General features: G+C 45.7%; 1 protein-coding gene across 1 annotated transcript in view; it reads left to right on the forward strand.

The window, feature by feature from the left end:
• RARRES1 (retinoic acid receptor responder 1) overlaps nucleotides 1-18,237 on the forward strand; it is a 69,233-nt gene that overhangs the window by 17,979 nt on the left and 33,017 nt on the right. The window contains exons 3-4 of the mRNA XM_042998353.1: nucleotides 12,102-12,164; nucleotides 14,895-15,078. Coding sequence (XP_042854287.1) covers nucleotides 12,102-12,164; nucleotides 14,895-15,078 — 247 coding nt within the window. The remainder of the gene's footprint in view (nucleotides 1-12,101; nucleotides 12,165-14,894; nucleotides 15,079-18,237) is intronic.

The raw sequence follows: 18,237 nt of genomic DNA on the forward strand, positions 1-18,237 counted from the left end.
GCACAGAATGTTAAATACACACACACACACACACACACACGCACACGCACACACACACAATGTCCCAAATCCAACCTGACCTTTGATCTCAGTGTATGGACAATGAGTCACCCCAGAGATTTATCCTCTCACATGCACCCTTGGCATTTAGTTGCCTTTGCAGTGGTGCCTCAATTGAAGGAGTTTTTACAGAGCTGGTCCCACAGGAGTGGTTGAGAACAGTAGCCATAGCAAGTCTGCAATCTAAGTGACTTCTTTTGGTTATTCAGGATGTTTCTAACCAGTAAAGTCAAGTTATCAAGGGGTCTTGTAACTGTGTGCAAGGGGTATGTAAAACCACGATGGTCACAAAAGGACCTGCCCATGCAGAACACATAAAGAATCACTAATATTAGTGGGTGGCTCAGTCAGTTAAGCATCAGACTTTGGCCCAGGTCTTGATCTCCCAGTTCATGCGTTTGAGCCCCGCGTCGGGCTCTGTGCTCACAGCTCAGAGCCTGGAGCCTGCTTCGGATTCTGTGTCTCCCTCTCTTTCGGCCCCTTCCCTGCTCACTCGCTCACTCTTTCTCTCAAAAATAAACATTAAAAAAAATCTTAAAAAGAATCCCTAACATCTATAACTAGTTTCATTGCTGTAACAACCACAAACTTTGTAGGTTAAAAAACTCCACACGTTTATTTTCTTACAATTCTGGGGGTCAGAAGTCCAAGTGAGTCTCCCTGGGCTAGATCAAGGTGTTGGAAGGGCTGCATTCCTTCTGGAGACTCTAGGGGAGAATCTGTGTCCTTGCCTTGTCCAGTTTCTTGGCTCATGCTCCTATCTTCCAAGCCAGCAGCAAAGCATCTCCTGAATACAACACTACCATCTGCTTCTTTTCATTTTCTTAATGTTTATTTTTGATAGAGAGAGAGACAGAACGTGAGCAGAGGAGGGTCAGAGAGAGAGGAAGACACAGGTGCCTCATTCCTGTCTGCTTCTAATAACTCTTGCAAATATTCCACCTGGATAATCCAGGATGTCTGCCCGTCTTAAGATCCTTAACTGGAGGATCCTCAAGCCTCAGGTTGGTGAAGTCCCTTTGCTATGTTAAGTAGTATATTTACAGGTTCCAGGAATTAGGAGGTGGGCATCTTTGGGGGCCATTATTCGGCCTACCTCACCCTGTTTCTGGGGTAGCTGTGGGCTCATGCAAGTACTTACCACACTTCTGGACATGGGACTGTCCCCAAGAAATGGCAGCTCTTGCTCACACCTCCTGTCTGGCTGATCTCTGCAGCCTTGGTGATCTCCTCGCCTCCAAACCTGTCTGCCCTTTACACACAGTCTTGGTACTTGACCGTAGGCAGCTTTGTTCTCGCTCCTCAACAGGAGTAGGTCTGTTTCTATAATATGGAAGACAACCTCTGTTTCCTCCATTCTTCTGACAGAGGGTCCTTTAAGAGACAAATTATTATGTATTTGTTCAATGAAATTAAAGGTAACTGGAAGGGTGATGGGACCACTGGCCCTCTGGAACACAAGCTAGGCCAGGCCCTGACCTACTCCAGCTCTTCTAGAGGAATGAGGGGGACCCAACACTTAGTATCCCTCTTACAACCACCTTTTCTAATTTGCCACACCCTGAGCTAGAGGGGAAACCAAGGGTAACACTGTCTCTGGCCATTTCCACTTTAACTTTTTTAGTAGGGTCAAGAACTTGTAACCAGAGTTGGCTAAACAGCATTCTGTGTCTTTCTGTCCACTGCTACTTAACCTAATAAAGCAAAGTGTCCACGTGCAAAGGTCTCCTTGGACCCCATGGGATGGGGCGTGATCTGAAGGTCACTGACTTTTGCTCCATAGACTATTTGCTTTATCTGGCATTGCCTAAGAGACAGAAAATGCAATAATTCCAGAGTATAATGTAATACACTGAAGCTCCTTCTGTCCAGAACATAAGAACAGCACAGCAATTTTTATCCACAAATGATTTGTTTGCTTGTCTCCAACTAAGCCTGACTCATAAAACTAACCTTACAAAATGAAGAAGTTTGCTTTTACTGAAATGGCATGGCATTTATATTTTCTTACCAAATGTGAAGGATGGAGGGGACATTTAGAAGTGGAGTCTTTCAGGCCAGCAAGGCCCAGTGTGTGTGGGAGGGGATATTAGAATCACCTGGGAACTGGTTGACAGCTAGAGGCATCCCCACCACCCACTCCCTTGACCTGAAAGCATGACACTTAAAGTTGTCACCACTGCCTCTAAAGCAACATGAAGGGACTGTGGTTAACAACCAACTGCAAAGAGAGGAAAAACAAGGACAGCATTTCTCCAAAGCACAGGGTTTTGTTTTCTAAGGATTAGCTTTTGGCAGAATCGTGTCTTTAAAAACCCCCAGAGTCCCAGCATTTTCGTGGCCTCCCCATGGCAGGTGACAGCAAAGCTTCTTGGGGACGCCATCCCTGCTCTTTACTTGGCTCCAAGTTTTGAGTGAGTTTAAAGGCAGTCTTAGGTTTCTAAAATGGAATAAATAAATATTCTCTATCCCTCATTAAGTTCCTCAGGTTTATTTCTAATATCCACATCAATATTTCAGTGACTTGACTTTAAACAAACAAACATGGGGTAGTATCTAATATAAAGATAGTCCAGATACACGCTGGAAGAAAAATATTTGATCCATTGACATGAAAACAAACCTTTGTGTTTTATATTAAGCAGCTTTTTTACTGAAAATAAGCCATGACTTCGTAGAGTATTAGAATGGATAGTTTTAACTTCTTGATACGTATGTAAATGTCTTTACGTGTCAAAGTAGCTCTCCATGTAATAGGAGGCAGGGAATGAACTTTCTTCAACGTTTTGTTAATTGGAACTATTTCTGTCCAGAGTGCCCTCTTTGAATGCTCCTGCTTGCAAAAGAGCACATCCTGTGTTGTCACAGAGCTTACCGATTACACTCCCTGAAACAGGGGCTAGACCCGCCATCTTCACTTTTTTTTTTTTTCCCTAGAGTATTTTTTTAAATTTATTTATTTAAATCCAAGTTAGTTAACATATAGCATACTGATGGTTTCAGGAGTAGAATTTAGTGATTTATTACTTACATATAACACCCATTACTCATCCCAACAAGTGTCCTCCTTAATGCCCATCACCCATTTAACCCATCCCCACTCCCCACCTTCCAGCAACCCTGTTTGTTCTCTATATTTAAGAGTCTCTTATAGTTTTCCTCCTTCTCTGTTTTTATCTTATTTTTCCTTCCCTTCCCCTATGTTCATCTCTTGTGTTTCTTAAGTTTCATATGTGTGAAATCATATATTTGTCTTCCTCTGACTGCTTTTGCTTACCATAATGCCCTATATAGTTCCATCCACATTGTTGCAAATGGCAAGATTTCATTCTTTTTGATGGCTGAGTAATATTCCAAGTAATATTCCATTCTGTGTGTGTGTGTGTGTGTGTGTGTGTGTATACACACACACACACACCACGTCTTGTTTATTCATTCGTCAGTTGATGGACATTTGGGCTCTTTCCATAACTTTGCTATTGTTGATAGTGCTGCTATAAACATGGGGGGTCATGTATCCCTTCAAATCAGCACTTTTGTATCCTTATCCTTTGGATAAGGCCCCATGACCTAATTGCCAGAAGCACTACATCAACCAAACCTTGAGTTCACATTCCTCCGTTGCATTTGGTCCTCATGATAGCCTCTGGCCCTCAGAATTGTCCTGTTCTCAGTTCCCCATTCGGCTGTATTCTAGTGACTGTCACGTGGAGAGGTACTTGTCACTTCTACCCCTCCCTCAGAGCCCCAGTGATTTCACTCTGCGCCTAGAGAGAAGGCCTGAAATGGTCATCCCCAGAGCAGCAGCAGCAGAATCCCCTGGAACTCATTAACGTGCAGATTCTCAGGGCCCATCCCACGTTTGCTGAATCAGAACTCTGGAGGTGAGGCCCAGCATGCTGTGCTTTAGCAGGCCTTCTAAGAGTCTCTGTTGCAGCTTGTTTTAGAGCCATCACTCCAGAACAAAGTCTCCGTAAGAGGCCTTCTCTAAGCTGGCCCCAATCTACCCTCTTAACCTTGACTCCAAGTATATCCCTCAATGAACTTGCCAATTTCCCAACCTGGCTGCTCACCTCCATGCCAGGGCTCACACTCCCTTCCTTGTACTGGGTGCCTGCTCCCTTTCTCTCGGTCTCTCTCCTCCCTGGAGAATTCCCCACCTGCACTGGCTCGTGCACCCCTTTATACCTTACCTGCCACAGTGTATCCAGGGCTGCTTGCAAAATCTCAGATCATCTTCACTTCCATGCTGTTGTGGGTTGTGGTGTCCTCAAAAAAAAATATATTGAAGTCCTAAGCCGCCTACCTGTGATCATGACCCTCCCTGGAAATAGAGGCTCTGCAGATGCAGTCAGGTTAAGATGAGGCCATGCCGGATTAGCGTGGGCTCTACATCTGATGATTGATGTCCATAGAGGATGACCACATGAAGACACAGAGAGGAAAATGTCATTTAAAGACAGAGCAGAGACTGAAATGTTGCCGCTGCAGCCAAGGGATGTTGGGGGTTGACGGCTACCACCAGAAGCCAGCTGGGGAGAGGCATGGAGGGATTCCACCCAGTGTCTCCAAGGGAGCATGGCCCTGACAACAGTTTGATTTGGGACTTCTAGCCTTCAGAACTGTGAGAGGATCAGTTTCTGTTAAGGTACCCAGTTTGTGGTTCTTTGTTACAGCAGCCCTGGAAAACTGATACACATGCCGGGTCTGGCTGTCTCCCTTCCAGGCTTGGTGGTCTTGTCTGTGGGAACCAGTCAGTCTCCCTCCTCCTGCCCCCTCCCCTCCCCCCACCCCATGCACACATTACAGAGCTTTTTTTCCACCCTCTCTTGGAGGATGCTGGTTCTGTTAGTACAACCTCCGAGCCATATAAGGGAAAAGCAGCAATCAGGAGCCAGGCTTTATTACTTACTAGCTCTGTGACTTTGGGTGGTTGACTCCATTTCTTCATCTTTAAAACGGGCAACGGTAGTATCTACCCCAAAGGGCTCTTGTGATGTGATCATACAAGGCACTGTGTAGAACCACAAGAAGCATGTAGTGAGAGCTCATTGTATATATTATAGCTTTATCATTGTCCTTTCCTGGTGGCTTAGCAGGGTGCTTCACATGCGAGTACTTGATACTGATTGGGTAAGGATTCGAGGGGCATTTCTCTTACCCTGCCCCCAAAAGCCTAGTGTGCTGAGTTCAGTCATCCTTTGTATACTTTCCTTTGTACGCTTTCTCAAACAGGACTTTAAAAGCAGCCTGTTTCCCTCCCTACTGAAAGGGAAGCCCAAAATCAAGTGCTAATCATTCCCCTAAAGAGCCCTTGTGAGGCTCAGCATGTGGAAAGTGCACATGGGAGGTGGCTGCCTTTCCTCGTGGCCAGAGGGGACAAAACCAAGAAACCTACAAAATACACACACACACACACACACACACACACACACACACACACACACCAGATTAGATATAATCCATGTCATTAGTCATCCCTGATTATAAAGCATTTTGTTCCAGGCTATAGCCCATAAATCCTCCTTTATACATAATTAAAAAGAAATCTGTAGCAAAGAGCTGCTAATTCATTCAGGTTATACAGTCACATGGTCGTTTGCTTTGTTTGCTGACTTTTCATGAAAGAAAGAATATTCCAGAAAATATTAGAACAGTGTGTTGTACCTCTTGCTGTGCTTTAAGAAACAGAGATAAAACTTCCTAATGTGTCTCCTATTTGGACACATGGGCAATGTGGGGACGTAAGGGTATGAGCACTGTGACCTGCTATTCCAGGAACACTTCTTCCCTCAGAAAAGCCAGAACTGTTGTCCCAGTTTTAGGTTGGGCTCTTTCAAAAAATGTCTATTTAGCCTTTTCCTTTTTTTTTTTTTTAATAGCTGTGAATGAATGGATTAGCTTTGCACCATGTGGCTGTAGCAACCCTTGTGCCAGCTGCAGAGGGAGGACCACCCAACCTGAAGAGGTTGGCTCCATGCCGGGCACAGAACTTCTAAATTTGAAACCACGTATAGTGAGTTTACCACACTCCTCAAATCTAATCCCACTAACTGTGAAAAACAAAGACCTAAGTTTCAGATATGGGGTGAGGATATCCATACTGTGTTACTTTGGACTTAACATTTTTATTTATTTTTTAATGTTTTTATTTATTTTTGAGAGAATGAGAGAGACAGAACATGAGTGGGAGAGGTGCAGAGAGAGAGAGAGGGAGACACAGAACCCAAAGCAGGTTCCAGGCTCTGAGCTGTCAGCACAGAGACCGACACGGGGCTTGAACTCAGGAACTGCAAGATCATGACCTGAGCCAAAGTTGGAGGCTCAACCGACTGAGCCACCCAGGTGCCCCTTGACTTAACATTTTTAATTTTTATTTTTTTTTAATGTTTGTTTATTTTTGAGACAGAGGGAGACAGAGTGTGAGTGGGGGAGGGGCAGGAGAGAGGGAGACACAGAAACTGAAGCAGGCTCCAGGCTCTGAGCTGTCAGCACAGAGCCTGACGTGGGGCTCGAACCCACGAACCGTGAGATCATGACCTGAGCCAAAGTCGGATGCTCAACCGACGGAGCTACCCAGGCACCCCTGGACTTAACATTTTTAAATGACTTTCAGTCTTTTTAAAAGCCATTTCATGTGCTCTTGGTCCCAGGTACAAAGCTGAGGGAGGATCATGCCTCAGATCAGGGTCTGTTTTTGTCTTTGGTCTGTGGAGGCTCCCCTCTGGAATTTATTCTTCTATCTCCATTCCCATTCACCCCACCCTCCCACGGGCATCCACTCAAAAAAGTCTGGTTGTATATTCATCTGTTTGTAAGTATTCTTATAAAAGATACTGTTGGTTTGGGTGCAAATTTTTATTTAAAATTTATTTGCAAATGGTATCCTGCCATACATGTTTTTGTTTCTGTCTTCACTCACAGCATTTAGAATCTACGTGCATTGCTGTATGGGCTAGTGTGCTTCCTGTCCCCGCCCCCCCCATCCTGCTGAACATCACTCTGTGGCAGGCACTCCCATTTTACCTGCCCACCCCCCAGGGATAGACACCAGGTCGCCTCCCAATTCCTACCCCTTGAAGCAGTGCCTCGAGGAGCCTCCTCCTGAGTCCCCTGGAACCAGTATCACCGTTTCTCTGGGATGCATACCCAGAAGTGGGGTATTAGCTTGTAGACTATATGGAAGCTTCATCTGGCCAAGTGAGCCAGACTGCCTCCTAGCCAGGCTGTGCCGGGCTACTCTGCCACCAGCCGAATGGCAAGCCCCCAAACCTGGCCAGCAGCTAGCCTGACCCACTTTCTAACTTATTGCCAGTCTAATAGTTGTACAGTGATACCTCATTGATTCTTTAATTTGCATTTCTGATTACTCATGAGTTTGAACCAGCCTTCAGAGCTGTTAGCATAGTTAAGACATGTGAAGTGCTTAGAACAGTACTCAGCACAGACCTAACAGGGTGTCTGTTGTTGTTCTGTAAATACAAGCATCATTTAAATGACGGTTTAATAATGTCCTATTATGAAGCTTATATTCTAGTGGTTATTTCTGGCCTTGAATTCATTCATGGTGTACCTTTTAGTGTAGCACTCCTTTCTGTCCACTGTCCACTTCTCTCCATGTCTACTGTCCCCACCTTGTTTCATCCACCCCCTCTGCCGGCCTTCGGCAGTCACTCTGGACACCTCCGCACTCCAGCACCAACTCTCCACACCACAGCTAGAGGGATCTTTTAAAAATCTCTCCTTTCTGTCCGTGGTTTCCCATTTCTCTTATGATGAAGTCCTCAGCATAGCCTGCCAGGAAAGGTGGCCCCTCCTGGTCCCAGCTCCGGTCTCTCTGCCCTCTGGCCCCACTCGCCGTCCCTCAGGGCCTTCCTCATCACTGTTCCTTCCATGTGGAATGATTTGCCTGCACCGCCCCCCACCTCACCAAGTCCCTTCCTTCTCAATCTTCACAGTTGAGCTTAGATTTCATTTCCCTGATTCTTAGACGGGAGCGGCCCTCCAGTTCTCCTGTCACAGCTCTTCCGTCCTCTGTAATCAAATCACCAGGTCTACAGTGATCCACTTGAAGTCCTTCTCCCCTACTGATTGCCCTGAGGGCATGGGCTACCACTGTTCTGCCCCTGTGTTCCAGCACCCAGCACAGTGCTATGAATCCTGCACTGGGTGTTGAACAACCAAGGCCAGGTTACCACAGAACAGTTTTAATCAAAGACAGCCAGAGTAGGGACGCCTGGCTGGCTCAGTCAGAGCATGCGACTTTTGATCTTGGGGTTGTGAGTTCGAGCCACATGTTTGGTGTAGAGATTACTTTAAAACATAAGACATTTAAAAAATTTTTTTTAATATTTTTATTTCTGAGAGAGAGAGCGAGAGAGAGAGAGAGAGAGAGAAAGAGAAAGAGAAAGCCAGCAGAGGAGGGGCAGAGAGAGAGGGAGACACAGAATGTGAAACAGGCTCCAGGCTCTGAGCTGTCAGCACAGAGCCCGACATGGGGGTCAAACCCATGAGCCATGAGATCATGACCTGAGTCAAAGTTGGATGCTTAACCAACTGAGCCACCCAGGTGCCCCTAAAACATAAGATATTTTAAAAAATAAAAGGGTACATGGGTGGCTCAGTCATTAAGCATCTGACTTTAGCTCAGGTCATGATCTCACGGTTCATGAGTTTGAGTCCTGCTGCAGGTAACGCAGAAGCCCCACTTTGGGTAAGCACCAATTCTCTCTCTCTCTCTCTCTCTCTCTCTCTCTCTCTGCCCCTCACTCACTTGTGCCCTCTCTCTCAAAAAAATAAATACAGCCAGAGTGAAACACAGTCCTGCAGCAGCCAGGCCAGAGGAGCACGAGACACTGTCCCAGATAGAGAAGGCACTGGCTCCTGCTGCTGGTGCCCATAAGCCTTATCTCACGAGGACCGGCAAAGCTACCTCAGAGGAGCTCGTGACTCATCAAGGGAGGAGGGAGAGGCCTTTTTGGGAGATAAAAGCGCTGCGTCTTGATAAATGATAAAGTCCAACCCAAAATATAAAAATCTTATTTTGGACAAAACGTAGATGCTTTTAAGAGTGCCTCATTAAAACAAACTAAGGAAATCAAATCAGCAAGGAAAATAACTCTTCAAATGGACAGGCTCCATTCTGACTCAGCTCGCAGCCTTTGTTAATCAAGTTGTTTCTTTCCCTACAAAGAGTATGTACCTCACTTTGCCCCCATGTGTTTTCAAAAAAAAAAAAATTGTTTTCAAATACTATCTTGGGTAGTTTATTTAAAATCTGCACAGTTGTGTCAAGGATAAGAAAGACCTTTGTGAATCCTTGTGTATGGTGAATAAGCATGCCCTAATGTATTATTGATCTGAGGGTTGGTGGTCCTCAGGATTCTTCTCTATGTACACGTATGTCTCCCTTGGGGGTTTACATCCAATTCCCTGGCTTCACCCACTCTACCTCCACTGAATCTACCTCTGTAACATTCAGCTGCCCTCGGACTCCTCTCCCATGTTCCTGGGGACCAAAGGTTGTACCTGTCAACTCTGCCTCCTCCTGCTTTTCTCATGAATTGTCTCACTGCCCATCCCACCCATCCCCCCACTAGCAGCCTGAGGGGGTCCCTGACTCCTGTACAGGAGGGCTGCACTCAGAGGGCCTCTATGCAGATGAAAGGTCCCCCATGTAGCTGGGGAGAGGGCCCCAGGGCTGGTGCGACAAATGATTCAAGGCATAGAACCTGCTGGCAAGCAGAGGTGCTGCCTTCTGTGAGGACTGGTTCTTTGTGGGTGCCGGTGTGGTGTGGGAGTCACAGGCAGCAAGTCCACAGTTCCCTGTGTTTCTTTAACTTGGGCAGCAAAGACCCCAAACTTCTGGAGTTTTGGAGACAGGGAGCTCCAGGCAGGAGTAAACCAAAGTAAAAGCAACCTTGAGACCGTGTTGACATTCTTCCGTAGCCTGGAACGTGGCCAGACTCTCATTTCTAGCACAGATTTTTTTCTCTCCTTCATGTCTATAGATTTTACTAACGATAAGTGAACATACACTAAACTTTTACCCTGACCCAGGCACTAAGCCCTTTTAATACCCTATCTTAGGCTTCCCAACACCCTAACTACTGTAGTTATGTTTACTGGGACACCCCCAAGTTCAGGATGAAGTTCCAAATTCTCTTCATTTAAAAAAAATGAAAAAGATGTGAGGGATGCCTGGGTGGCTCAATCAGCTAGGCATCCGACTCTTGGATTTTGACTCAGGTCATGACCTCACGATTCATAGGTTGGAGCCCTGCATCAGGCTCTGTGCTGATAGCACGGAGCCTGCTTGGGATTCTCTCTCTCTCCTTCTCTCTCTGCCCCTCCTCTGCTTGCATGCTCTCTGTCTCTCTCTCTCTCAAAAAAAAAAAAAAAAAAAAAAAAAAGACTTTCCATGACCTTGTGCCAACCTCCCCACACAGCCTTTTTTCTAGCTTCATTGCCTCCCCTGGAATGGCAGCCCCTATATTCTGTTCCCACACCCTTGCCTGCCCAGTACCTCTTCCTCAAAGAACTGGTTCAGGCCCTACTCTCCATAGAAAGCCTTCCGCACTTAGCACCCTGCACCTGTGCAGCCGTCAGCCACACTGATGAGCACTCTATGTCTCTCTTGACTTGCCTGTTCCCACACAAGAAGTAGGTCTCTGGTAAGGCTGGACTGGATGTTGTATTTCTTTGTATCCCATTCCCCACTCCACCCCCACCCTGTGATTGGCATGGTCTGCGGCAAACAGTGAAAGAGAATGAAGATAAATTTGTGTGTATGAATTCTGTAAACTGAAATCAATATTTCAACTTACACCAGAACTTTTTCAAGGTTGAAAATTAGCCCTAAAAAACTGCCCCTGTGTAGTGCTCTTGGGGCTCCCTCCGTCCCAGGAACATCTATACCTTCACATGTTTAAATATTCTTTACACAAACAGTTGCCAGAGAATCCTATCCCTCCATTCTCCAGCTTTCTAGAATTTTTTAAGGATCTGAACTAGGAGTGGATGATATCTGCCTATTTAAAATCACAGTCCTGTTTGGTTGTTGTGTTCCTGGGCTAAGATTCAAAGGAAATCAATGTTTCCAAAGTCTACCTTAAGACTATATGAAATAACTTCAGCTCCATGCAGCAGAAATGTCCTCTAGAAAATATTCCTTGTACTGAATGATCATTTTTCTCTGGGAAAAAAAAAAAAAAAAAAAAAGGTTAATGGCAAATAGCATAAAGCTCTTCTAAACCGTTTACATTGCCTCAGTGATATGGCTTTGTATACTCTAAAAATAGGCATTGGAAGTGATTACCAAGTCTAAAAGGCTAACCAGGCATTCCCAAAGTGTAGAAGTGTGCCTGCTGGTGAAAGCTGCTGGGGGAAGGAGAGGCCGTACAGCTGAGGACTTCTTCAGCGTCAGGGTCGGTACTCCATCCTGTCCCAGACTTCCTGCCTCGCTGGCAGGTCCTGTCTGCCTGCTGGGTCTGGGGGCGGCTGCTTCCCTGCTGTCCCTTCCAGCTCAGCTGAGGCCCCCTTCAGGGCAGCTCCTCAGCCGCCTTAGAGAAAGTAGCCACTCCTGCCCCACCTCTCTGTCTTCACTTTTCGCCATCAGAAAACCCCTTATTTATTACCGGGTACACCCTTGTTCCTGGCTCCCCTGTTGACCACCCCTGCCGCCCCCGCCTGCCTCACAGCTGCAGCCCTGTGCCCAGGGAAGGCCGTGGAGAGGTGCTCACCCCCAACCCGCATGTACGCGTCTGTTTCTCATCTAGCTGCTCTCACAAAGTCACCTGGCTGCCTCAGTACAACCGTTTCCCTTTCTCAACCCCCCTTTGTAGGTGTCAAACTACCAACCAGAGTGTCATGATGAGACCAAAATTTGAGATATTCTCTCCTTCTAAAACGTCATTGATTTTATTCCAGTATAAATGCTATAGCTGCCATTTGCATGCCATGGTATCCCAAGAGAGTGATTCTTGGATAGGAAGATGTTAACAGAACTTCTAACAGGCTAAGATTCGGTTTCTATGTTTCAGGTTAATCCAAAGAAGGAATGTCAGGTTGACCTGGTGTTTACCACAGATCGCTATAACCCAGAGGTAAGCTGCCATAATTGGTGAAGTATCCAATTAGCAACTCCTGTGGATTTATTTTTTTAAAGGGGGAAAATCTGGGGGTGCCTGGGTGGCTCAGTTGGTTGAGCATCTGACTTTGGCTCAGGCCATGATCTCACAGCTCCTGAGTTCGAGCCCCACGTCGGGCTCTGTGCTGACAACTCAGAGCCTGGAGCCGGCTTTGGATTCCGTATCTCCCTCTCTCTCTGCCCCTCCCCCAGCTCACTCTGTCCCTCTCTCAAAAATAAATGTTAAATTTTTTTTAAAAAACAAAAGGTGAAAATCTGAATATATAGTGACCCTGGAAGTTTGCATTTGTTTTGTTCTGCTTCGTTTTCTATTCTCCAGAACTGGAGAATGGAGCTGGGCAGGAACTCAGTATTTAAGGCCTTCGACGTCATGGCCTTATGCAGGGCTACTTTTAAAACAGCCCACAGAGCCACCATCACCTCCTTCCTTTGCCCCTGGGAGGAAATTTCACAGTCCCCTTGGTGTCTCTTCTAGCACCTCTGAATGCTTAGAATGACTCACTCTCATATGTCAACCTGCCTTCCTCCTGTCAGCTGGTGACATTTCTTGTTAGCGGGCCGATTTAGCACGAGGCCAACCCAGGAGCTTCCATACAGAAGTCTTCTGTAAAACACAGAGCAGTACCAACGTATGCCACAGGCATTATTAGTCCCTACAATCCTGACCGAGCAGGCCAGGTTTGCCAAGTTTCCTTTACCCGTCCATTCTTGGGAAGGGAGTAAACAGAAGACTCACACAGAAATTAGAGCCAGATGAACTTCCATGTGCTGGGCCAAACTGGGCGTCAGCAGCTGGAACATGGGTGGAGAGAAGACCAGCCCAGATGCTCTCTGTGTGGTGCTGAGTCAGAGCAGGCGGCATCACATTCAAGTGTCTCAGGGGGGCAGAGCTTCCTTCCTGGGGGGTGAGGGGGGCAGGACCCCCCACCTTGCAACCCAGACTGAGTCTTCTGGAGGAATGCTTACCAGTCTATAGAAACAAGTTGTAACAAAATAACAATGTATTCTGACTTTGCTACTTCACCTAAGAATTAAGCATTTTCTTAAAGTTTAAAGAAGACCCCTTTGATTCTAGCGTTGCAAACTGCAAGTGTTAGATTAAAGCTAAAGGGAAAACATTTCCTAGATCATTTTGACTGGCAATAGGTTTCTGTAAAGAGCATAGCTAGCTAATTGAAATGTTCCATTTCAGAGGATGAGAGTGCTTTGCTTTGATTCTGTGGAGCTGTTTTGAGGGGACAAAAAGGAAAGTAAAAAGAAAACAAAACTGGTTCCTTTTCTCTTCCCTGGAAACGGCTTAGACATCAAAGGAGATTGTGTGCCAGCCCTCTCTTCTTCTGCCTTCCATAAGCCTCTTCCAGATGCCCCCTTCACCTTTTTTCTATGTTGTGCCGATAATTTAGATTTTAATGTACCACCAAAGCTCCTTCTCATTCAAACTAGCACTCAGGGGATTCAGGGTGGGGGAGAGGGGAGTCAACCACTGGAAAGCATACCTCAGTTTTTTTGAGTTAGCACTGTGCTAGAAATGGGCTTATTAAGTAGATCCAATTTTGATTGAAATTTGTTTGTGCTTTTCTGTTTCTTTTTTGGATGAAACCAAAAAATAGTTTTGGTTGGCGTTTCTTTTTTGGTTGTTACCATCCAGGTTAAACGACCATCCAGTGTAAACAGCTGTAAAAGTACAAAGACGTGAACTGCTCAACCAAGCACTCTGTAACAGGAGTTCTTAACTAGGGGCCCATGGATGGGTCTGGGTGGGGCCATGACTAGTGGCCACAAACTTCCTCAAATTCTAGGCCCAGTGTTGATGCTCTGAGTATACATGCAATTTTCTGGGAATAGGTTCCTGGCTTTTTTGTTGTTGGGGTAAGGAATCTGTGACCTGTAAGGATGGAGAAGGACTGTCTGACAGTTGAGTCCTACATGTGATGTTTACTTACAGCACCCAGTTGTCCAGATCCAGATGTCTCTGGATTGGAAACCAAGTGGGGATGATCCCAGAATACTCAGATGTCTGCATTTAAATGTGAATGCAAAAAACATCCCTTGAATTAGTCCCATTTGGGTGGCATCTGCCTACATTCCTTTCAGATGAGATCCTGGAGTAGAGAGATGGAATTAGTATAGAGGCAGGGCTCTGGCATCAGACAGGAGCTCAATTCCTGGCTTACCGTTTACTAGCTGTGAGACATGGAGTAAATTCCTCTTTAGATTCAGTGTCTCGCTCTGTAAAATTGGAATAGGAGGACCAACTTCATAAAGCAGTATGAGGCTGTTGTCATTTTTGTTAATGGGGACAGCGTCATCTTTTAGTTTGAGTTAGCAAGCTTGAGGTCCAGCTAAGCATTTTGTTGGTCCACGGTAGAGAATAAAGTACCCACTATCCTTGAGGTTTGAACCAAGCAGTACTCAATAGACAACAATGATATTTCTTTGGAGTAAGCCCAGCATGATTATATAAGGGGGTTGTCAGAAATCACTTTAAGAGCAAATAGTGAAGGACTGTTGTATTCAGTTGTGAGCACACAAATCACTTTCTACAAAGCCAAGACTCCTGCATCTATTAATGCCAATGCATCCTGCCACATATAGGGAATTTCTCAGTCTTTTATGTATCTGTGTATTGGAGTGGGTGGGGAGGGATCAGTAGCCATTGTGTTTAATTCCAAAATCTTTATTTCAGGAAGGTGAGGAACGTTTGGGGAAATGTTCCGCTCGAGTGTTTTTCAGGAATCAGAAACCCAGACCGGCCATTAATGTGACTTGTACACGACTCATTGAGAAGAACAAAAGACAACAGGAGGATTACCTGCTTTACAAGCACATGAAGCAACTCAAAACCCCCTTGGATGTAGTCAGCATACCTGGTATGAATCAGTGTCTGGAATTTCTATATTAAGGAATGTATATAATTGCTAAATCTTAAAAAGAATGATTATTTATGGGGCGCCTGGGTGGCTCAGTCAGTTGGGCATCCAGCTTCGGCTCAGGTCATGATCTCACAGTCTGTGAGTTCGAGCCCCGCGTCGGGCTCTGTGCTGACAGCTCGGAGCCTGGAGCCTGCTTCGGATTCTGTGTCTCCCTCTCTCTCTGCCCCTCCCCTGCTCATGCTCTGTCTCTCTCTGTCTCAAAAATAAATAAAAACATAAAAAAAAATTAAAAAGAAAAAGAATGATCATTTAAATTTTTATCCCCATAGTGGCACTTGAACTCATCTTAGAATGTGGTAGACCTTGTTACTGACACAAAATGCAGAGGTATCCTTTTCCTATTCTTTATCTCCAGGAAGCTATAGTAACGCCCTCAAGAGCTATCAGTACCCCTTTAATCTCCCCACTTCCCATCCTAGACAAGGGTCAGGGCAAGAGCTGAATCTTCAAAGAAAAGGTAGAGGTCTTTGTAATAATAGGATATGCACGTAGGGGTGCAGTTTTCCAAGTTGAGCCCAGAGCCTGAGGCAACGTTTCTAAAGATTTCTGGTAGCGGCTTTGGAAATTTTAAGTGATTAGACACCATTCCAGACCCCCACTGTGCCCATCACAGACTTCCACACCAGAGCTAGGAGAGCCAGCCTGTCTCAGGGCCTTGCTCGGAGGCTGCAGTGGAATCAAGTTTATCTCCTTTTAGGTCAAGAGCTAATGGGCAGTGGTGCCGTCTTTAATAAGAAATGAGCCCTGCCCTCTGAAGTGACTCAGCTGAAGCGCAGCACAGCTCATTTGTTCTGGCGCTCAGGAGAGCATGTGGGCGGCCGTTGAGACTGCACTTACTGGAAAATCCAATTTTCCAAACCACAAAAGTCATCTCTGGACTTGTGCTTGGGTATTGAGCTCGACATATGACCGCTCTAGCACCGCGCCCCCCCCCCCGCCCCCCCATCCCACACTCTCTCGCAGCTCACTCGTTTGCCCAGCAACTACAACAGACCCGTGTCAACGTGGAAGGAACGGAGGTCTTCACTCTTGAGTGCGTCCGTGCTCTGTCCATTTGTGGAGACCAAGTGTTCTTAAAAACCTGCAGGCAGGGGCGCCTGGGTGGCTCAGTTGGTTGAGCGTCCGGCTTTAGTGCAGGTCATGATCTCACAGTCCGTGGGTTCGAGCCCCGCATCCGGGTCTGTGCTGACAGCTCAGAGCCTGGAGCCTGCTTTAGATTCTGTGTCTCCTTCTCTCTCTGCCCCTCCCCTGCTCATGCTCTATCTCTGTCTCTCAAAAATGAATAAACATTAAAAAAAAAAAAAAAAAACCTGCAGGCAGAATACTGCTCCTTAGCTTTCTAAAATTCAGAAGCTTCAGGATGTTTCTCATAGTAATTCTCTGACAACTCCGCTTGAATTCTGTTCCAAAGAATTATGAGGAACAATTCAAATCTTATATTGTGGTAGAATTTGTGTGTATTTAGTAGTGTCTGAAATAAATGGGCTAATGACTAATGCTTAAAATCTACAGTTATTTAGGGATTTTTTTTCTCTTTTAGCATTGGCTGGGGAAATAAGATTTTATATATCTTCCTTAGAACACAAATTTTAGAAGTTGTATAGGACCTTTTCTTTGAATATTTGCTACAGGATCCCTAGTTTTTGGACACTTTTTCTTTTTTGGAAATATTTATTTTTGTGAGGGAGAGAAAGTGCACTCGCAGGCACACATGCGCAGCTAGGGGAGGGGCAGAGAGAGAGGGACAGAAGCTCTGAAGCAGCAGCAAGCCTGACTCGGGGCTGAAACTCACAAACCATGAGATCATGACCTGAGCCAAAGTCGGATGCCTAACCAACTGAGCCACCCAGGCGCCCTGGACACTTTATGATAGTGCAGATAAACTGCATTATGTTCAGTTAATAAGTCCTATGTGCCCACAAGAATCATTCTGTAACAATGTAACTTAATGTGGCTTGAAGCTCCAAAAACTTTTTTAATAGAGGGCACCTTTTTATTAACAGAATTTACAAGTTCTGTTAGCATATTTAAAATTATTTTTAATGTTTACTTTTGAGAGACAGACAGAGCATGAGCAGGGGGAGGGGCAGAGAGAGAGGGAGACACAGAATCTGAAGCAGGCTCCAGGCTCTGAGCTGTCCGCACAGAGCCCGACATGGGGCTTGAACCTATGAACTGCGAGATCATGACCTGAAGTCAAACACTCAACCGACTGAGCCACCCAGGCGCCCCTCTGTTGTCATTTTAAATTCAGCGGAAGCATATGATGGCACTATTTATAGCTTGTCTGTAAAACTATTAAAATGGAAAAGGCTCGGTTTTAGACGAAAGTCAGTCAAAACTGTGGCAATCTCCTCGGATTCACCAGTTCAAATCCCAGCAGCTTCTATTCAGCATTTACTCCTCCAGGACGTTGGGGTTTTGTAGTCCAGCTTGCTCTACAGTTGCTAGGTGAGGCTATCTGAATCCATTTCAGGATATCCTTGCTCCAAACTATTTTTCCCCAAAAAAGGTATTTGTGTTTTTGTTTTTTTTTAATGAGTACAGTTTTCACTTTTTCTGATGAATTTACGAACTTCCTATACATGAGCCCAAGTACTCTACAAAGGAAAAGACTGAAGACCTGGGAACAACCAGCCAGAGTCCTGTCACCTGAGTGATTCTATAGTAGCACTGCCAGCATTTATACTTTCAATTGTCCATGCTGTTCACAGTGTTTGGGGTAACCGGCTTGCTTTCTAGTAACGGGTTTTGTTGAACTCACAATGGCACTGGAAGATGAATCACGTGATGGGGAGCTGGATGAAGGAAGCTTTCACTGTCTCCCCCCCATCCCTACCTACACAACAGGAATCCAGGGCTCAGCTCAAATCTCATCCCTGTGAAGTGTGCCCCAAATCTCTCCAGCCCAAAGGTCCCTCTCCCTTCCGTGTGCTCTATCAGATCTTTGGTCCTCCTTCTCTTGCGGAAGGTATCAGCTGTGTTTCTGCACTGTTGACAAGTAGAGGGTAGGGACCCATCTTCGTGTCCCTCCCATCACCCCTGCAGTCTGTGAATGATCTTTGAATTGATTACCATTACAAACCAGCCAAGTTC

The sequence above is a fragment of the Panthera tigris genome, chromosome C2, assembly GCF_018350195.1.
Source record: "Panthera tigris isolate Pti1 chromosome C2, P.tigris_Pti1_mat1.1, whole genome shotgun sequence".
NCBI classification, from domain to species: domain Eukaryota; kingdom Metazoa; phylum Chordata; class Mammalia; order Carnivora; family Felidae; genus Panthera; species Panthera tigris.